Source organism: Amblyomma maculatum, chromosome 4 (assembly GCF_055883805.1).
Source record: "Amblyomma maculatum isolate TAMU_Amacu chromosome 4, ASM5588380v1, whole genome shotgun sequence".
Lineage (NCBI taxonomy): Eukaryota > Metazoa > Arthropoda > Arachnida > Ixodida > Ixodidae > Amblyomma > Amblyomma maculatum.
This window is the reverse complement of record NC_139347.1, coordinates 19999586-20022371: the sequence shown is the minus strand read 5'-3', so window position 1 is coordinate 20022371 and position 22786 is coordinate 19999586. Positions and strand designations below refer to the sequence as shown.

Sequence of the window (22786 nt, the reverse complement as noted above, 5' to 3'; positions counted from 1 at the left end):
TGCTGATATGTCCATAAAAAAGTACATTAATGGTGTTGGCTGAAGCTGTCAGAATGTTGGGTGAACTTTTCAATTTAAAAGCATAAAACAGTGCACATGCAGCATTAACCAAAACCATATGGGAGTGATGTTAAGTAAACAACATTTGAGCAGTAAACTGCTGAATGAAGACTAAAAAATTACAAAAAATAATTATAACCTAATTTGAGATTCAGCTGAAAAGCATAGAGCAGAAGGTTACAAAAGGAAGACAAATGCATACACAACAGTCAAAGAATAGATTTGATGCATTTTGTTTATCAGCAGTGGTAACATAAAAATGTCACTAAGGAACCTTGAGAAAATACATGTTTTTTTTTTTCTGCTTCAAGATGACATATGCAGTAGTCGAAAAAATTTGCATGGACGCTTGACGAATCGCAGACTACATTTCAAAGCAACTGCTGTGACTACCAAGCAGCAACTGCGTCATGAAAATTATTTCTAACTTGAGAAGAAATGTGAAAAGCAAGTTCATTTGCAAAAAAAAGTGAAGTTCGTACAGTGTTCATAAACCTTAAAGAGGCAATGAAGGCAAATATGTTTTGGCCTAGCTGGATCAACCTGATAATAGGTTATAATCACAAAGAGAGCACTCCACTAAAAACAGTGTTCGTAAACTAGAAAAGCTGCAAAACTAAATAGAGATGTCACCATCACTGGCCAAATTTGAGAGCAAAATGTGTGCATCGATAGCACTGAGTTTTTGGTGTGGATCTTGGAGGCTACGCAGCCTCTCGTTAAGACAATTCTAACCCGCCCTTTCAGTAAGTGCATAACGAGTTTGAATCAAGTGGCAGGAATATTTTTCAATCCAATTTTCTTGGCAATAAATATGCATTCTGCTTCCACACGTGAATAAAGCCTGAAATACCTAGAAAACTAATTTTTGCTGTGAACAGTAACTAGGTTTTTTGATGTCAAAAACATTATCTGTAAATTAATACCTGCTCTACTCTTCACTAACAAAGATTGAGGTTTGTATTAGATCGTTTTATCCATTTTATGAAAGGATTAATTATTATGAGTCTTCACTTCAGCCATTAAATGTGCATATGAGTGTTTCTCACTAATATATTTAACATCATCTCTTTGTCAAGTGAAGCATCATCCTTTCCCATATATTGACTTTAAGTTTATGTTTGCTGTTCTTGCACACTTGGTGGTTAGACTAGGTTTTAGAAAAATGGTTTGTTGTGACGAAGAGAGGGGACTCTAAGAGTACTATCAACTTGGGATGTTTTAAAACCCAGTTAACCTTTAAATAATTCTCATGCTCAACAGTGTTCACATACTCCCTCACAAAAAAATCACACCTACATGCTACCACAAAACAGGTGGAAAACATCCTGCAGAAGTATCACAGTCGTGAAATTGAGCTGTAACAACTATAAAATATCCTTGTGAAGCAACTGTCAGGAAAAGATGGCCATAGTGTGTGCATAGTTGCGTGGCAATAAAATGATCTCTGTGGCTAGCCTCTCAAAAATGACAAAGAGAAAGTGCAGCATCACTTATCAGCTTATCTGCATACATTAACGTAAGCCAATTTACAAAGTACATGTGCCACTCTATTCCAGACACGAGTGCTTTGGCTATAAAACTTAAGCAGCAAGAGCAACATATATACACATAGGTGAAGCATAAATGTTTTCATCCCAGAGCCCCACGAGAAATGGATTGTCTAGCAGTGCAGTCATTTGAAATTCAACTTTTAATTCAGCTCATTTCATTTAGGAAAAAGAAAGTCATAAGAATACAGTTCGACAGTGTCTGACCAGCACAAAACTATTGTCGACAATCATGACCCTGGCATTTTCCCAGTACTATCTTTCCTCAAGGTGCTAGGAACGACTCTCCCAATGCCACAACTACCTACGTAATGGCATTTGATGAAAGTGTCAATGGTATGATATGGAGTCTGGCACAGTTTAATATGTTATGCCCAACTAGTACATCTGCAAAAGCATCCACAAATGTCACAGTGGTCAATGATTTGTTATTAGACTAGGTACTAGATCATGACACACACACACACACACACACACACACTCTCTCTCTCTCTCTCTCTCTCTTCATAAAAGTGACATGTGCAAAAGATACATTGTACTATATAGTTGCTTTTGTCACCTTGGTCTTAATCTCTCTGTGCGCATTGTACGTAAGGACCAGCGAGAAACATCGCTCTCCTTTCCAAAACAAAAGAACATCTGAAACAGCATGAATTTGCAACACACAACCACAAATGCAATAATGAAGTTTTGATGGAGCATCTTTCTTTCACCAAATTCTGTCATGGCAAGTGCCCGAACCACAATGCATACACTGGTTAATAATTACACTGAAAAGATATCAAAGAAACAACTTGAACAATATATTGCTCTAAAATGGAGTCCATGTTGCTCAAATAACATTTAAACAGGTTACATGCATGTTAGTAACACAAGGTACTGACACTTCAATACCACATTTGCCAAATGCAAAATGCCGCTGACTGCCTTTTCTAGTACAGCAAGAACTACATGTCCTAATGACTTGGACTACTCATATTTTTCTTACGCATTCTTGGAATAGAGAGCTATTTCCTTTCCTATAAATGCTCCAATTCTAAAAGTCCATTCAAAGTTGCATGCTGATACCCTTGACAAAATGTTACTCGATTGTATTTAGAATTCTCAGGGTAAATCTCAATTATGGGAGTAATTATATACTCATAAGCCTCCATCCAAGTGAAGCTTTATGACTGCAAAGAAAAGCCACACAGCTTTATCAAACACTTTCTAGTTAAAAAAAATTGCTCGTCCCACTCTGAGGCCTGAAGTCTCTCCAGGACAGTTGCTGCAGCCAGAAACTGTGTCAGCATGGCCTGCCAAAGACCCTGTCTAGTCTTTTCAAAACAGAAACGATCGCTGTCATGTTGCCACAGCAGTTGCAGAAGTGGACTTTCTGTCTTCGGCTGTCTCGTCAGCAGGCACCGGAAGTGAGCATGAGTCGTTGATGGAGCCATCTGGTGGACGGGCCCAGGGCTGTACTTCAGCCGTGCCAAACAAGAGGAACACCACCGAGCCCGCAACGACCACACCAGCGGACGTGAAGAACACTTTGTTCCATTGCTCGATGTCCTCCTGCATTGTTTATGCCCACTTTTCAGTCTCTGTACAAATATTGGCTCAATTTGAAAGCAGCAGGGCACACAGGTCTGAATTCATTAGGCGGATTCGTGCATTACAAGAAAGGCTTGCACGCACACAGCAGTTTCTCACTACAACAGCTAAGCTTACGGTGCTATGCTGTAAGCCAAGGTTTCCATGCCTTTTCACAGTGGCACAAGTACAACTGGGCAGGCTCAAGCATGAGCCTTTTTTGCGTTTATCTTTTTTTTTTTCTTTCTTGGTCTCAAATGGGCAAATGACATGTGCATGTGCGGACTAAAGTTAATCTTAGAAGTCAAGAGCTTGACGGAAGCCCGTCTGGTCGGGATGGAACATGACGAAAAATAAACGGCACCGACCAAAAGAAGAATTCATTCATTCATTCATTCATTCATTCATTCATTCATTCATTCATTCATTCATTCATTCATTCATTCATTCATTTATTCATTCATTCTTCTTCTTTTGGTCGGTGCCGTTTATTTTTCGTCAAAGTTAATCTTAGTGGGTCATCTCAGTCAGGACTAGCCTCAGCCAGTCGGAGTGCATCCAAGTTCAAGTAAAATTACAATAATTATGCACTCATTCCCATGAGTCCACTGAGCATCAAGCTACCCTTAGTGCTGCATTTAAGAGCCAGAGGACTGTGTGCAGGAGCAGTAAGTGTGAAGTTAACAGGATTCCTCCAATGAAAAAGATGAATAATGTATCTGAAGACTTCTAGCGCTGCAGTTCTGCAAAGAATGTATATTAGCCTTTGGTGCCTTTCTTTTTTCTTCTTTTTTTTTTTGACAGTGACATATGCATGTGACCTTTTAAGAGCTGAATGGCATAACAGTGTTGATGGTTAAAGCCAAAAAAACTCCCATAAGCACTTGAAGGTTAGCAACAATGATGCCAAGGTATGGCAAGAGATGCATTATTTTGAAATTCAGATGTCACCTGTTTAGTCACACATATGTGAGCCACAAGTCTTTGCTCATGCCAGCTCTGAAGCATAGGGGGCACGCATGAATCGAAGCGGCACAGGAGAGCTCTTGCTCTTCCTTCATCACCAAGGAAGAAGCAAAAAGAAAAAAAGAAAGATGTCATTAAGTTTTTTGACTCTCTAAAGCCTAAGGACCAGTCCGTAATCCGAGTTTGCGTTGTTATTGAAAGTGTCGCTATCTCCCCAACTTCGGGTCGTCTGATTCTTGGACACACCGGTAATCGGATGTCACCACCACTTCTGGTTCTGGCGTAATTCCACCAATCAATGACCTCAGGTCGGGGAGATGGTGACACTTTCTGGTCGTCTGATTCTTGGACACACCGGTAATCAGATGTCACCACCACTTCTGGTACTGGCGTAATTCCACCAATCAATGACCTCAGGTCGGGGAGATGGTGACACTTTCAATTATGACGCAAACTCGGAATGCGGACCCAGGAATGCCCACTTACACTGCTTTCCGTGAGGTAGCCAACAACTAAAGGTGTAAAAATTCCAGCACTGTTTGAAATGCAGTTGGCCAGGCCCATGACAGCACCTGGATACGAAACAAATGGTACAAGATAAATGGCTCAGGAATGGAACTAATTTTGCATTAAGCAATTGAGTAATGTTTGATAAAGTTTTACAAACAAAGCTTTCTAATGAGCTTCCAATTCCTACAACATGTAACTTACTCCCTCTTTTGCTCTTGAATAAAAGCAAAGTGACTCATTTACTCAATCTAGTACTACTTTCAAAAGCATGAGCACAAAAAGCCTACGATAGAATTGCTTTTCATCGATATTTTCTGGCCACTTATATTAAGGAGCTTCCTAATAATTAGAACTGACGTCAGTAATTGCTCCACCCAAAATTTTGTGTATCTTTATACCATCAGTTCCTAATGTACTGGCTGCCAAGCTATCTAAAAAATTTCAGTTCCACTCCTTCCAGTTACATACTTCCAAGCAATGAGGTCATTGTTCACATATGTAAACATGGAAAAGAACAAGTCTCCTTTCTTTTTGCAAGCCAACAGTTTCTTAGTTTGCAAATGACATCCTATCTAAATGGAATAAGGACTTTCATATCGCTTCAGCACCATAAAGCCAACACACACTAAGGAGAGATGTGACTAGTACTAAAAACCACTACCGCTCTCTTGTGTTGTTTCTTCTGCAGCCACCTACATAGCCTGGTGTGATGGGCTGATGTTATGCCAGCCACATCAGCAAATGTGAAATGAGGCTGCAGCTAGTAACCAAACGGAGCAAAATACCACACTTAATCACATGATTATTGCACTGGACCAACTCATGCAGAGCTGTCAATTTTAACACGACATTGTTAAGGCCCTCATTCAGCGGGCAATCACAAGCATGCCCCTCACAGGTGGTAGCTAGCAGGTGACATGATCGGGCACTGGTCGGTGGGCACTGCGCCCCAGTTGGTCCGGCTGAATGACAGAAACGCCACCGCATCTTGCTTATGTCACAGATTGGTGTTGGTCCATAGCTTTCCATCATGTTAGCCCGAGCAGCGAATTCCAAACATAATTTTTATCAGTTTTGAAGGAATAAAAAAAAAGTGCTTTCGCTGGGCAAATAAATATTGTAATGCAACTCAGATAGGTATTATGCGCACAAAAAGATGACACAAAAAGACAAGGGAGACAGGACGGAGCGCCGGAATTTTGTGGAGGCAAACTCTCGCAGTGATAACCAAGGGAAGCAAAGAAAGCAAAGATGACAGTTCTGCTCTTCAGGTTCTTGACGACATCCACATTCCGGAGGACATCGCTAGCGTCCTCAGGAAAGGACCAAAGTACAGCTTTGAGCCGGAAGTTAAAGGCCATGAGCTCCTGGCACTGACGAGAAGAATTTCCCACAAGGCCGACCCGGAGGACAAGGAAAGGTGTCTTCTGGAGGGAGTCGATTCTCTCCTTAGGACTGTGCCCTCTAGGGGGCCCCGCGTCAAGACACCAACAAGGAAAATTGTGCGCTTCTTTAAGGACAACGACCTGCTACTCGTTCAGGCGGATAAGGAAGGGGGCTTTGTCGCCATGGCGTTGGGAACATACAACAAGAAAGCCTCGGAGGCCATCCAGAGGAATTTTGAGAAGACAGAACTAAAACCAGCAAAGGTAAAAAGCCGAGCCATTGTGTTATGCGAGAACCTCGGTCTACAGAAGTTAGCCAGTAGTATTCAGAATACCAAATGTAATAGCTTGCAAGTTTTTTTCACTGCCAAAACCCACAAAGAAAGTGTTCCGTTTAGGTGCATAGTTAGCGAAAGGGGTGCCTGGCAGACCCTACTTAGCCGGTTCCTGCTGAAGGAACTTAACAGACTGGTAGTAGACGATCCGTTTGCCATTAAGAATAGTCTTGAGGTTGTTGAATTTTTGCACGAAACAAACTCTGCAGGATACATCTTTTCTATAGATGTTGTTGACCTGTTCTATTTTATTGCACAGAGCGAGCTGTTGGATGTTGTCAGGTTGTGTATAGAAATGAATGGAGTGGTGTCTTTTCAAAACAGCGCTGGTATGTCGGTTGACAACTTCCTTGTACTCCTGGAGTATTACCTTAGTTCCACCACTGTTTCTTTTAAAGGGTATGATTATGTACAAAGAAATGGGATCTGTATCGGGTCGTGCGTGGCCCCTGTGCTTTGCAACATTTTTCTAGCAGGTGTGGACAGATCATTGGCCGAGGCGCTTGAAAACGGTAGCACTCTAAAGATTTTTAGATATGTAGACAACTTTTTCATTGTTTCGAAGAAACACTCACCTTTAACCTATCCACAAATCGTGGAAGACGTTCTTACTAATTTTAGACGACTCTCCAAAGGATTGAATTTTACTTGTGAACTCGCCAATGACAGCCGTTTGCAATTTCTAGACTTGAATATAACCATTAAGGACGGAAGCTTTTGCTGGAAGTACCAACCGCGTGCACAAACGAAACTGTTGCCTTTTGATTCCAAGCAATCAAAAACGGTTAAACGTGCTATCGCTTTGATGTGCCTTGAGTCATCCCTAAGGAAGTCCTGTTGTCACATGGCGCAGGAAAGCTTTCACGATCAGGTCGCGAAGCTGTAACAGGCAGGCTTTCCCCAGATAATAGTGAGTACAGTGGCTGAAGCTCTTCTCAAGAAGATTAAACAAGAAAGGAATAAGAACCAGACAACGATTGCAGTTGCACAGAGGAAAGTGAAACCGGTAGTCATTCCATATCAGCATAAAGTGGCTCATAACCTCAAACGCGTGGCTAACAAGTTTAAGGTACCCGTGGTTTTTTCGGCCCCAAGGAAACTTTCTTCTTTGTGTCGTCTGGTTTTGCAAGATGGTAGCCGTAACTCAGACTGCAAAATCAAACATGTTAATAAGTTTGTGAAGTGTGAAAAAGGGGTGGTGTACAGGATTCCGTTGAAGTGTGGGAAGGTGTACATTGGGCAGTCGGGCCGATGTGTTAATGACCGGTTAAGGGAGCACAATTTGTCTTTGAGGAACGGTACCGGTTTGCACCTGCCGGCGCAAACCCCGGCCCCTGTGCTTTTCCTGGGTATTTGGCTCGCACGTGGCACTGATGATTATGCAATGATAAATTTTTTTGGTATAAATGTCGTGTACATTTCCGGAATAAAACAGTTGAAAGTTGCGCTCCGTCCTGTCTCCCTTGTCTTTTTGTGTCGTCTTTTTGTGCACATAAAACCTATCTGAGTATGAACCAACTAGCCCCACAACGCATATTACTGTAATGCAAGTTTAATTCTCTAATCCATGCTGTGTTTTTCTTAGTGACTTACCCCTATGACCACACTCTGCTGTCCTGAACTTATTTTCAAGTATTTTTGTCAGCCTCTATGTTATATGTACTGCCAGGATACATTGACAGATGTATGAGACTGCTGTATGACAGATGTATGACAGATGTATGACAGACGTATGACAGATGTATGTCAGCTGTATGAGACTGCTGTTTATAACTTAAAAGTGCTGTCAGATTAGCTCCTTATCTGCCTTCTGATTACTTCCTCACGAGGAGAATAAGGTCCAGTTGAAATGCATTTGCAGACCTTTGTGCACTATCTGAAAATTTCAGTTTTACTAAAAACAAAGCTGCAAAAAAAAAAAAAAAAGAAAGAAAGAAAGAGGAAATGAGTATGACTCACCAGCATATTCTGCAGCGATGTCTACTGGCAGCACACTTTCACTGCCATAGAGTGCACCAGTAGAGGCGGAGGCGAGCATCAGCATGGCATATGCAAGTTTCCAGTCACAGCCAGCAAATGTGGCGCCAATGAGACCAGTACATTGCCCAAGAAGTCCTGAACACAACACGACACAAACACAGCAAATGTAATGACTCATTAAAGAAACAAAAGAAGAAATATGTGCCTTTTTTTACCACACCAATAGAAGCAGTTACATATTTTTCCCACTGATTGATGAAGCTGTTCCATCAAGAACAACATGAGAAGATATGTAAAGATGAGAAGTAATGAAGCTTATGAGTAGGGGTTGAGCTTTTCGTTTTCATTTTATTAAAATTAGTTTGAGTTTTCAGTGCTGGTTTCAGAATGCGTTTTCTTTTCATTTTTTTTTTTTAATGATATCAATGGCGAATGAATTTATAGACAAACTTTTTTCGGTGTTTGTTTCATGATGCATGTGCTGTTTGTTTTTTTCTTTCCTTAAAGAACAATAATTCTGACAAATGAATTACTGACTTCTTTCGGTGATTTACCGTGGCTATGTTGTGTGGTCAAAAGTGACTCAAAATCTATCTGGGTGTTTTCTTCAGCATGCTTCACTTCAATTGCCAACAATTACATGGACATTGCAGTATTTGGAGCTATGTTAGTGGAAGGAATTGGTGTCGTCATTGAAAGAATAAGGTAAATTAAATGATACACCCTACAGGCAAAAATGCAAGGGTAGGTTTACTTCCAACAATCAGGCTGACATATTATTGTTGGGCTGTCGTGCTATGGTGAGTGAGATGGTGGGACATCACGTGGCTTGTGTGTTGACTGCCATAATGGAAAAAAATCTGCACTGTTAACAGTGCAGCGTTGCTGTCTGTACACACCCTTACTTTTTAGTGCCTTTTGAAAAAAAGTGCAAAGCAGACATTCATACCTTTTACACGCACATTGTAAGGCATCACAGGTACAAGGGTGCCGCAGTGACACCAAGTGCAAGGGTGTGTCGACATTTGCTTACAATTTCAGCTGCTGATGATGTTATAATCTTCATTCTCAAATGACAGGCTTCAAACCACTGCTCCATAATACAAAAAATTAGCTTTGGTTTAGCTTGTAGTTAAACCTGGAGTTACGCGAGATAAATCTGCATGGCTACGCTTAGATTCGGCTCGAGAGTAAAGCCATGGCTTTGGCGCACAGTAGTTTATTCTATGGTTTCAGCTTTATTTATGCCATAGAATCACTTCACGTAAGAGCACCCCTTGCCTCTTAACGTTGGCTATTCTTATTTGGGTGTAGAAGACTTCTAGTGGTATTACATCATCTCTGTGTCGAACTCCGGGGCACAACGCCGTCACAAACGTTCAAACAAACATTCTGCCCTAGCAACTCACTGTTGTCGTTCGCCTCTACCAACTACCAAGTTATCTGCCTTCTTCTTTTTCTTCTTCTTCTTTTCCTACTTCTTTTTTCTTCTTCGAACAGGCACGGCGAAATAGTGAGACTGTGGCCAATATAGCTCTCACTACAAAAAGTGCCGTAACATGATGTGGAGCAAAACAGAAAAAGGCACAGGGAATTCACTGACTGAATACCAAATGATTAAGCCGAGAATACATTTGAAGAACTGACAAGAAGGTTATGCACGGGAACAGGCAAGTGGGTAGCTCATTCCAAAGGAAGCACTTGTGTAGTAGTAAGTGCCAAAGACTGAACAAGATAGGCGCAAGACTTGGAGTGCATGTAAAAGACTTTACCGGCTTCCCGTGTGTTTTTTGTATTGCAATGTAGTCGAGCACTTTATATACTAACTCATGCGTGCGCCTGCTTATACGAATGTGTAAGTGGCCATTTTAGGATAACGCTGAGTCAGTCTTCCTTGCTGTAACCTTGCCGCTGTTGCTTCTGTATTTCTATGCTTTTACAAGCATAATGTTTCATTGCCTGTCAATACTCATCCAGTACATTTATTCGCATTCGTTACCTTCTCAACTAACCAACCTCCAACTCTCCCAGCCCCTTCGTAATCAGCGCATCATGCTTTGCATGCCGTACTCCGATTGACATACGTGCCTTACAGGGCAATATAGGCCATGTGTTCAGACAGTCCACACTTTACAAGCTTTCCGCTGCCTTTGAGCACTCAGACTCCGAGGAGGGGGGGGGGGGGGGGGGGAGGGGGGGGAGGGGGGGGGGGGGGGGGACAGATGACAAGTCGGGGAAACTCCACTCTTCTTGCCCTATTAAATTCAAAAAGGGGAGAAAAACCTGCCTAATAAATTACTGCCACAGTAATCCTAACCTAATATATGTTTGCTTTTGGCAGACACAGATGTCATATATTTACTCATGGCTAACATTGCAGTCATGAATATGCATGTCACCCAGGTCACAGTTTCAAACTCATCCACACTGTGTTTTCATATAAAGGCGTGTTCAGCACAACATATAATAGCAAAGAATGAATGAATGAATAAAGCCTTTATTTGATTGAAGGGATGGCTCTTGGCCACTGTTTGGGTGATTAGGGAATTAAGAGGTATGGGAGTGTAGCTTCTCGCTTCTTCACGGTTCTTCAAGCTATTTCTCATTGCTTGCCATGCTGCCGATCTGCAGAAGTTGACCTCTCTCGCACTGCTCGAAGCAGGCCACTCTCACTGCCATAGGTGGAAATGGCATGTTGTATTGCAATGCTTGATACTATCCGATGTGCTAAGGTGGGCATGTCATCATGCCGAATATGCGTAATTTTGTTTCTTCCTCGTGAAAAAGATGAGCATTGCCATATAAGATGTTTTAGGTCTGCTGCACCCTGTTCCTGACAATGGGTGCATGTGTTGTGTTTGAGTGTTTCGTGTCTAAAAGCTTTCCAGGGGCTGTCACAATTTATTCACTCACAATTTTTCATTCAGTAATATTTTTCAATCATGATATTTTTCATGGCGCCCTAGCAGGGTTTTGTAGTCCTATACACACCTGATAAACCTATTTCATTGGCTAGCTGCTCTAAGTGTGTGACAATAGTAAACAGTGCTTAGCTAGCAGGCAGCAAGGAGGTGAGGCTTTGCTTTTGCAGAGGTGTGTAAACAGCACAGCGATACCTCAAACCGCACAAATACGTACACTGCTCATTCAATAGTATTACTGACTCATCATGTCCATAGTTTTTTTTTACTTTGTTAATTTTCAACTTTGAATGTGTGTAACTTGTACTCAACAGTCAGACAGATAAGGCTTGCATACCAAAAATACTGATCTTTTTCAGTTAAAACAGTGTTCCAAGAACTGAATTCAACATACCTTTATCGGTTTCTTTCCGATGAAACCATAACACGGTTCCAGATAATTATGACCATCCAGGGACCTTTTAATCTTTCTAGTGTACTGACATCACACAGTATGCAGTGTATTGCATTTTACCTTCATCAAAATGTGAATGGTACAGCAGTGATTGAGCCCAGGTTCCCCGGCTAGTAGTCAAACATCCTAATCACTGAGCAGCCGCAGCAGGAGAGAAAGTATAAGTTAGGAGGACACCCAAGCTTTGTCTTTAAAGGTATGATGCAACAGCTTGAAAGGCATCTGTTTCCCAACTCTTCTTGCATATCCTTGATTGATTACATGGACTTTGTTGCTCACCCAATTAACAATCCCTTAATTTGTTCTCTAACATCTCACACATACCCTTATATGCGTACAGCCATGTGTGAAAGGCCACTCGACACTAATATAAAACCCCGCTTAATCACGCCATAAAAACGTGCCTGCATGAACTACGGTTAGTGTGTCCAACTCGGAATGCAATTGTCTGGAAGGCTGCTTCTGATCTCCCTCCCATTTGAAAGGAGAGGCCTGAGTTGGCAATTCGTGCCATATTGGTCCTGTAATGTGGTCACGTGATGTCAGGTAACCTTACTACCAATCAGTGCAGGGCCAGGCCAGCCACCAACCACCACCTGCCAGAGACATGCCCGTGATTTTTCACTCACAATGCTGACATCGACAAAGACGACGCTAGATTTTCTTGAGTATGGGGCCCTTAAAGCTGTCATATTAAAAAAAAAACAAAAAAAGAAGAAGAAGAGAGAGAGACTTGGAAACATTCAACTATGACAACCTGACAGTGGTCATTAGTTGCTAAAAAAACCAGAAAAGTTGCCAGTCTGTCTGATTCATAAAAGAACTGGTCACTCAGTAAGAAGGGAAGCACTTTTGCTTGGGGTATAGTGCACATATAAAATCGTGCTTAAAAAAATGAAACAGTACTGAACGAGCAGCATAAGGTGTATTAATCAACCACTGCAAATGCCTTATTAGTAGCGGACAGAATTAGGAAATGAAACTACAGCCTCTTCCTAGCTACAGTAAAGGCTCCCACAGAAAACTGTGCTCGAACCAAAGACACAGTTACTCAAAACTCTTCATAAAGCAGCTTTTCCTTCTTCTTTTCTTCCCCAAATAAAAATTGGTCACCCAATATTAAAGAAAAAACTGATAAAATAATGGTCTAAGTTAAAGAACATTACAGAGCAATTCCTAGAGAAAATGGTTCCAGTTGAGGTGGTCAAAGTCAGAATGGGCAGCAGTGAGAATGGTTCTATCTTAGCTTATCTTGTTCAGAAAAGCTGGTTGCTATCTCTGCTAGAGTAGAGACGTAGAAAAAAGAAGGAACATGCCTTTTCTTCGCAAGACATAAGAAATTCGTTTTAAGCTGCTGTAAGCTCCATCACTGGATAAGCAGCAAAAACTGACTGAAACACAAAAAAACACAACTGGTAATTACACCTCATTTAACAACAGCTGAATTTCATTTGGTTCCAACTGTGGCTCTCAAACTTTCAAGTGATCAATTTTTGCTGGCTTTGGTATCATTTAATTCCCTTCCAGCTTTTTCAAATCTCTACGGCTCCTGAAGTACTAAGTTACAAAGTGCTATCCACTTCAAATACCTTTAGCAGATACCAGAATGTCTGTCAACTTCCAGCTCGTACCTATTGAGTAAATGCATGCAACAAACATAACTCTAAGGGTAACAATTCAAATGGAAATAAATCATGCGGCACTATGTAGCGCTCATGATTGCACGTGTATACATCAATATCTTGGTTTCAGTGCACAAAAAGCTTCTTAGTGCAAAAAGAAGAAAAAAGGCCAGCAGCTCACAGTTTCTCTACAGCACCAGCATATGCTTATAGTAAAACGTGTGCCGCTGGGTGACAACCATGCAAAGGACATACCAATCAGTTCGAAGAGCTTTCTCAGATTCGTAATGCCGAGAATTCTTTTCATCCGTAGATAGTCGGACAAGTAGCTGCAGCCAAGGCCCACAAGCAACTGGCTCAGATATACGCTTGCATTGAGAAAACCACTCTGAAAATTAGAAGAAAAAAATGCGACCACACTCCAAAGACATGCTATTAATTCCATCATAATGACATCATGATGGTAAAGCAGTTTAGGTCACTGGTTGTGACAAGGCAGAATGACAGCCAGGTATAATGAAAATTTGAAATCCAATGGGCGGCACACTGCCAAGCCATAATACATCTATCACCAAGATTAGCCATAAGCATTTCGTGTTTTCATATGTAGCTAAGTAATGCCGTCACATAGGCTATTTAAAGAAAACTAGCTGCTGTACTGTCACAAGAGTTCTTCCATTGGCGCTCCATTTAGATATGGCTCAACTTTCTACGAGTAGAATGTGTGCCTCACAATCCACCAGTTTGACACCAATGCTCCCAGTATAACTTTAGTAAATGAACAAATCCGCTGATTTTTCTGACTCTGCAGAAGAAAAGACAGATCACAGGCGAGGTGAAATGTGACAAACCAAAAATCCAGTGCAGAAGAACTTTATTTATTTACTTACGAGTAGAATGTTTTTAGAAACGCCGAACTGAGTGACAAGGCAAGTGACACAGGCAAAAAACATTTCGCAACAGTGCTGCTTGTCACTTGTTGTCATCACTGTGCCGCCTCCACGCAATATATTGCACATATGCTAGGCACACTCGCAACTTAAATTTCACAGCACACTACAGCGCCAACCAGGCAAAAATCCAATGAGGTTGAGCCAATATATCAGCCAGAATGAACGTCTTTGTTTTAGCGCGATATCATTAAAGGCCCTATTCTGCAGAAAATTCGGCACTGTCGGTGTTGTGAGCAAGAAAATCACGGGCACGGCTCTGGCAAGTTGAGAGCTGGCAGGTGGTATGGCTGCATACTTGTTGTTCTGCAAATTGTGCAACGCCACCAGACCATATGACATGGCAAAGGCTGCCAGCCTGGGCTTCTACTTTCAGACAGGCGAGTGAAATGAGAATTAAACTTTCCAGGACCCTTTGGCGATGAGTAGTAGTAAGGCACGCTACTCTTAGGCCATGCAGGCACATCCATATAGCTTGGCTAAAACCGAGCTCTTTATTTATCTGTGTCGGGTGGTCTTTCCCATACCTGAGTAGCTTGCGACTGTATGCTAATGAATATGTGTGTGAGATAATATAGGCACAAATTAAACTGTTAGAGATTAAATGAACAGAAACGTGGATATATATGCGAATGAGGATTGGCAAGAGCAGGAGCCTTTAACAATATTGCACCATACCTTTAATCAAAGGTGGAGCTTAAGTGTCGCCTCAATTTTTTTTGGAAATTTATTTACCAGACAATGTGGTACAAAAGAACCATAGCTGCAGAGAAGCTGAAACTTAGTGGCAGGCATATATAGGCTCTTTCCTCAACAAGGTTTTTGTGTGGCACATTTCTATCTGCTGGAGTATCAAAAATTTGAAACTCTCGTATATGGTGTAAAAGAGATCTTCGCATGTTCTAAAAATGGCCAAAATATGGCCAGAAAGGGGGCACACCTGGGCTATCATTTTACACAAGCCTATTGTAAAACATGGCTGTTTCTTATTTCGATCTGCTATTTCCTAACCCACTAAATGATAAAGGTAATATGAGGTAACACTCTGCAGCCTTTCCTGACAAAGTTACCCTAGAATGAAGTCAACAAGGTTTACCTGCAGCAAAAATCCTATCGATGTGGTTTGCACATGTTAAATGGCTCAAATGGATGAGATACCTCTGATTAAGGTAAACAGAAAAGAGTAAGGCATTTGATAAAATGAGGTTCCCCAAAACAAAGATTATTTTAAGTTTACCAGCTTAGGGCTAGGAATGTCTGGTGCATGTGAAAGTCTCCCCACAATCTGTAATTTTAAGACAGTGGCATAATGCATAATGCAAAACTTCACGAGCACAGACAGTTTTTGATGGCACACCTTTGAAAACACTACCGGATGTGTCTATATATTATGCTTGAAGAGAAAAAGGGTGTGTATAGCAGAACGTTTCCTGCAAGGTCAAAATCATTCCAGTTCATTATACCTTAACTGCATGATAACTTAGTGCCACTACTGCTTTATCATGTGCAGAGTAACTTACTAACCCTCTCCTCCGCCCCGCCGGGGTGGCGCAGTGGTTACGGCGTTCGACTACTGTTCCCAAGGATGCGGGATCGAATCCCGGCCTCGGCGGCCGCTTTTCGATGGAGGCGAAAAGCAAGACGCCCGTGTGCTGTGCGATGTCAGTGCACGTTAAAGAACCCCAGGTGGTCGAAATTTCCGGAGTCCTCCACTACGGCGTCTCTCATAGCCTGAGTCGCTTTGGGACGTTAAACCCCACAAACCAACCAACCAACCTAACCCTCTCCTCCCCCCCCCCCCCCCCAACCCCCCACTCTCCCCCTTCTGCTCTTGTGATATTCTTGGTGAGTAGCATAAAATGATTACATACCTTCTGAATGTCAAAATGTAGCACATTAGCCAGATAGCTTGGCAGTTCTGTAAGTAGGGTATAGAAGCTCCACGCTCCACAAAACTTGATGAAGGCAATGACCCACACAGCTCGTGAAGTCAATATGCTTGCCCAAGGCACTGACTGGAAAGCGTACAAATAGACACAAAAAACAACAAAACATAATAAACCTTAAGCCCACAAAATTTCTTTCATGTGTGGTTTGCAGCAGGAGCAAAAGTGATTTTTCTGAAGTTAAATAACATAACACATGTGCCGATCAATCACACTCTGCACAACAGGGTACATAGAACATTTTTCAAAATTCATAGTGTTGGTTCTCAGCGCGCTATGACACATTAACAATTCAACAAACGTAAAACAGACAGGACCAACAGAGCACTGCTATCCCTATTCTAGCACTGCTCCATAGTGTATGTGTGGTCATTTTCTAATGATTAAAGCTGCACTGTGCTTGCTTTGTGGGCTTTTACCTTTTCCCATGAAGTTACAACAGATGCCCTTGCAAGACTGCCACTATTTCCCCTTTCCTTTGTTGCCATTGAATATGCTGGCAAGTACTATATGTTTTCATAACAGTGTTATGTCCTAGCAGTGTAAGCCCACTGTAGCAATTCGCCTTGTGTCTTCTAAAAAGAAACAAGATTAATGTGTGCACCTCAAGTGAAGTTTTACACAAATGGCAAGTGTAGAGGCATTCAGCACACACTCAAGATGTCAATGTCTTTTAAGAAAAAAAATAACAGCTCAAAAAGTAATTATATGCTTGGCTGGATAATAAATTTGTGTGGAATTACATATCTACAATGCTTATAACACTTCCTGTTAAGTCTAAAACTCCTGTAAACAGGACTATCACAGTTTTACGCTCAATTTAAGGCACGCAGTATGCCAGAGAAAATTTAACATTCTGAAGTGTTTCACTGAAATTGTGCTTCACTAGCTTTCTCTCAGAAGATTTCTATTATGTAACAATATTGCATGTTTCACAAATGTGAAGCACCAAAGCAAAGATAACAATTACCACATGCCTGAAATACATTAAATTTATCATGCTTAGCTCTGCACAAACCAAGGAGAGGTGTAGTTTAAAAATAATATGCCAAAGCACATCAGCACGGTGGCATTTAATTTGTCCTGGTTCGTTGCACTACAGTAGAATCTCAGTGATATGACACTCACGAAAAGCATTCACTATTATCCAAATCAAACAAAATCTGCACGCAGAGCCAGGAGAAATACATTAATTATGACAATCTGTTTACTACGGCTGTCGAGATTTATTTATGGCCATGTTAGCCACCACTTGCTGCTCGCAATATGCACAGCACGAATTTGCAATTACAATTCTGCCGCTTTACAAGCTGCACACCACTGCACAGGTAGCACACTGCGCTGCTCATCCATACCACACGAATGGTGATTGTGGTGTCAGCAGTGTGTGGGAAGGGCTTAGTGCCCAAGGAATGGCAGTGGCTCGTGCACTGTAAAATTTGTCGTGGCATGGGAGAGAGCACAGAGCATGTGGAATTCTGCACATTGTACACAATCAACTACAGCCAGGGAATTTTACAAATTCATATCATCCCAAAATTTATGTCCGCTAGCTGAGATTACATCTTCGAAATTCTACTGCACTTAAACAGCAGAATTGGCCAAAGATACTTTTACGGTCAGAAATTAAGCTTATTTCACCAAGAACTCTCAGCTTTACTGACAGTGGAGCAGGCAAAAGCAGAACACTGCCCTCATGAGAACAGTGAAATAAAACCCGCACTGAGATATTGCTTACTTTCTTTAAGTCTAGGCAAGGAGATGTCATAAAGAGGTAATAAAAAAATGGGACACACACACACACACACACACACATAGCTCCACCTTTAAGAGATGACGTGGCAGCATTAGCAGCTCCTGATCACTTAATCCCTAATCCCTTAATTTGTGCATCTATTATCGCATGCATACTCATTAGCATGGAGCAGTAAGCTACCACATTATGTGAAAGACCACCCGACATAGATGTAAAGCTCCACTTAACCAAGCCTTAGAAACATATATGCCTACCCAGTTGCCTAGAGATAGCATGTCTGACTAGTAATGCAACAGTCCTGAAGGATCTGACTCCCCTCACCCTCCCACCTGAATTAAGAAGCTCAAGTTGGAAGCTCCTACCAAATCGGCTAGGTCACACGGCCGCGTGACATCGTGTCAGCTGCCAAAGCCATGCCCGGGGTTTTTCCCTCCCAATGCCAATTCCGACAGCCAATTTCCTGGAGAATGGGGCCTTTAACGCCCTCTGATTAAAATCTGTCATTCACTCGCAACAAAATTAGGCAAGAAAATGGTGATTAAGATTACACATTCCAGCACGCAAAACTATATAAAAGGCAATCGACAGCAAGTTTATATATCTACAACAGATAGCAGGCCAGGTTAATAACAAAGGCATTTAATGCATCTTCCCAAGCCCACACCTTTCTGACAAAACTCCTTGTCAGCATTTCAACAAGCTAGTTGCATCTTGCACATTGCAAGAATACTTACTGTCAATACTAAATTGCGTACTCTGGTAAGTGTATATATGTTTTCTGATGAGAAAATGAAAGCAGGCACGCACCCACAACAGGTGTGGCACATTAACAGAAATAAATGGCACAGCAGCAAACGCGCTTCAATACAACCCTATCGTTGCCTATCGTCTTTGGATCACTAAGCCAATATCATGGCAGCACAGTGTAATGCAGCCTGCAAAAGGATGCAATATTTCATCATGGATGTTTTCAAGTAAGAAACATACTTCTGTGCACCCTGCACTACAGATGCTTGCATGGCTATACTTTTTCTGCAACTCTGCTTTCCATGTTTCTTCCTTTTGCAAACTTCATGGTTGCAATTCACACAAACAACTATGTAAAGGTGACTGGGAAAATCATTCAAGGATTAAATGGCCTTTCTTAATTATTTATTTAGTAGTAATACTAGTAGTTTATTTTTTAGTATGATGCCGCACTACAGCACCAAAACCTTGCAGTCCAAACTAAAAGCAATGAGTAATGCACAGAGATGGCTTACTTTGCGCACTGCAAACTTGGCATCACGTGATTCAGCAATATACTTCTTCTCCTCTGGTGATATGAAGTGGTGTTTTTCTGGCATGTCAGATGCCGCAAGCATCCAAATGACAAGCCATACACAGCCCAGAAGACCTGAGATGCCAACAAGGTGTGTGTGAGTTTGTATAAAGCAACCGTTTTTTCCTGCAATCTCCCGGTATGTTAAAAGCAATTTTTATTTACAACGCCTTCTTAAACACCACTGTTTCTAGCTACGCAACTATGTCACTGATAGCAGAACAAAGTCATATGTTAGAAAGGCATTGCTCATTGCGGTTACAAAAAAGCATACTGCTCCCTGTTTTTTCGGTCAATTATTACAAATACATATTAGAAGCATGCCACATTATTATAAGTATGGCACTCACACTGTATAGCTGTGTCACTGTAATACAGTAAGAGGACAGTTTTTATTAATTTAGCTTATTTAATTACATTGCAGACAATATAACTATGAACAGTGTTTATGCATGTATTAAACTGACCCCTCCCTCTGAAACTGCAAGGTCATTACACTTCAGCAGTATAGACACACATTGTAAGAAATAAATATGATCATTCATGTTACTTTGTTTCTTCATTACATTTTCCCAAAAGCATTATTTCAGTTAGATTTCTAGTTTCTATGATGTTATTTTAAATATTGTAACCATGAAATACACTCATTTGTTGTATTATTTTGTTCCGATAGGTAGGATCTCACTCACTAACACTGTGCAAACTGTACTTGGCTTCCAGAACCTGGCTTTATCTTCCTGGTTTTATTGACCAGTGTTAATTCTCTGTGTAGTGAATTTTTTTTCTTACTTACTAAACTCTCCCATGTCATCTCAGAGTATAAAAAGAAATAATAGATAGGAAATGGTCTACAGGAGCACGATGACCGTTTTAGCTTCTCTGCTTGCAAAAGATCTCAATCTGCTCAGCAACACAGTCTGACCTCTGGGTGTATTTACTTGAGATAACTTTCTCACTATAATGACAAGCTGTGAATGCATACTCCAGACAGCATTGTTCTATTGTTTCAGCTGCTTGACGCGCGAAAAGGTAATCTGTCTAAATGCAAAGCTTCAACTTCCGTGCTGTATCTGTGCCAAATGGGCCACAGTGGTAGCGTGCTAGTGACCCACTGAACCGGATTGATCAACACATGCCAGCTGTTAATAATCTTTATTCAGGCTATTGCAATTTCAGCTCAGACATAGTCGAAGCAACGCGTAAAATAGGACAGACAGATGCACTATGCAAATGCATATACATGGTACTATATCTGTCTGTGCCTTTCTGAGCTGTCCTTCACACTTTTTTCTACTTTCTTCTACACTTACATGTTAAACCAATATCAAAGGGAGCACTTAATCATTCAGTTGATGATATTTCTGGCATAAATAAAAGTGAAGAGCATATCTTTTCCTAGAGGCAGATGATACCTTCATTGCTTTTTCAAGCTTGGACCAGGAAAAAAAGAATAATTCGGTCCCTGCCTTTGATTAGGCAATGCCTTCTGTATCATTTGTACTTATACCGATCAGCTCAGTTAAGTCCTTTCTTAGCCATTTTCATTTGTTAACATAATGTGCATCCTATCCAGCATGTTTTGCTTTTGGGTTACTACTGAAAAGAAAGGTGATAATTATAACAAGTGGTAGTAATGATCAAGGCACATGGTAATGTAACACTAACAGTTCACTAATGGTTTGTTTGTCACTGATGCAACCATGCAAGCATTTCAAACATAAAGTTTTGTTTCACGCACAATATAACAAGGTGACAGATGCACTATGCAAATGCATATACATGGTAAGATTTTTGGTCAATGCAGCCTTATATGGTGGCTATATCATGTGTACTTAGCCAACAGTCAGGACCAAATGGTAAAAAATGTGCAAGGTTCTACTTTTGAAAGTTTTCATGGGTCCTCCGTCAGGTAGTCTGCTGAATCAAATAATTCCTCTCCACATCAGTAAGAAACAACTATAAAACGGAGTCCTTAAAACTGACTGCAATGGCAATTTTAAAAACGACCAAGATGGGAATTGAATTTGGTGCCACAGAATATAAAAAATGACTAAGCAGCAACACAAAATGCAGTCCCATCTATCCAAGGAATGCCATGCAATGCAATACAAAATGCATTCAATCATCCATTTACTCTTGTGTGTATGTGGAGAGGTCTTCATGGTCAGGTAAACTAGTATCAATAGTTTGCGAGTGTTCGCTGAGAAAAACTGAACCAGCTTCTACACAACTGGCGGCCTTTTATTGGTAGAAGTTCCAAGCTTTTTTTCACAGCTACAGCAAACAAGCAGCAGCGCAGCATACGCACCTGTGATGTAGAACACGGATGGCCAACCACCAGCAAAGCCATACTGGCACAACAGTGCAGAAACAGGTAGCGTCACAATGGTACCCATGACGCTGCCCAAGGTGCTAATGGCAAGAAGAAAGCTGCGTTCTTGCACTGGCGCCCACCGGGCCACAATGGCATATGTTGCAGGAAATGTCACACCCTGCACACACCGTTTTTTTATGCCATGAAATGTTTATTTTTCAAAGAAGGTCACAAGCCCAACCATTTTTATGCCATGAAATGTTTATTTTTCAAAGAAGGTCACAAGCCCAACCATGATACAGTGCCCACGAGTAAAAGTGCCGAATAGAAAACTACAGTAGCAAATTAAATAGAACGGCACATATTAAGAAAAAAAACAAACATGCATGCGTACACGCAATCACGCACACCTTATACAAAAAGCAGGCGCACCCTGAGAGTGTAAGAAAAAAGTAAGAGTAGAGGAATGGAAAAGGGCACATTTTCAGTACATAATGAATGTGCAAAGCAGCATGTGAATACCTTCATCTTGGCTTTCATTTATTAGAAATTATGAAAGCTAGGTAAGTAATTGGATGTGATTTTGATCTTTTTCTTTACAAACATTAGCCTGGTTAACCAAAGAGGATAAGAAATCTGTAGGCAGACAAGTTCTAATAGAAAAAGTCATCTGCACCCAAGGTTCTTATTCTATAAGGAGATGGCCGAGACAGACAGGTACATTTATAATGTCCCACATACTAAATGTAAGCATAGGTCCCTATGTAGACCCTCGTGTGCGTGGCAAAAATGGATGCAATAAAAGAGCCCAAATGGATAAGGTCAAATATTAACCATCTACCTATGTCGCCAAGGTTAATTATAACAAACAGGTTCCACATCCTGTCATAAGAATATTGATGCACTCTACACCAAATAAAAGAACATAGTCGATTGAGTAGAAAAGGTCAACTATGGAATGTCAGGAAAGGATGAATAGTTCAACAATTAACTAAATTTCCATTTAAGTAAAAAATGTTACCTTTATTATAACTGAATTTTTAGCTAGCTTATAATCGAGACGCAAGCTGACCTTGCAATCAGACGTTACTAGCTTTTTCACCTCGCATTGCAATACCAAAAATATGATCACAATACATTTTTC

At 41.1% G+C, this 22786-nt stretch overlaps 1 protein-coding gene across 1 annotated transcript in view; it reads right to left on the bottom strand.

Annotated features, from left to right (window-relative positions):
- Positions 1-2076: 2076 nt before the first annotated feature.
- The window catches only part of LOC146190397 (sialin-like), a 30317-nt gene continuing 9607 nt past the window's right edge, over positions 2077-22786 (bottom strand). Inside the window, exons 4-10 of the mRNA XM_084600879.1 lie at positions 21637-21820; positions 19270-19403; positions 16177-16320; positions 13611-13743; positions 8338-8493; positions 4635-4720; positions 2077-3164 (exon numbers count right to left, since the gene is read on the bottom strand). Coding sequence (XP_084457005.1) covers positions 2952-3164; positions 4635-4720; positions 8338-8493; positions 13611-13743; positions 16177-16320; positions 19270-19403; positions 21637-21820 — 1050 coding nt within the window. The 3' untranslated portion in view covers positions 2077-2951. The remainder of the gene's footprint in view (positions 3165-4634; positions 4721-8337; positions 8494-13610; positions 13744-16176; positions 16321-19269; positions 19404-21636; positions 21821-22786) is intronic.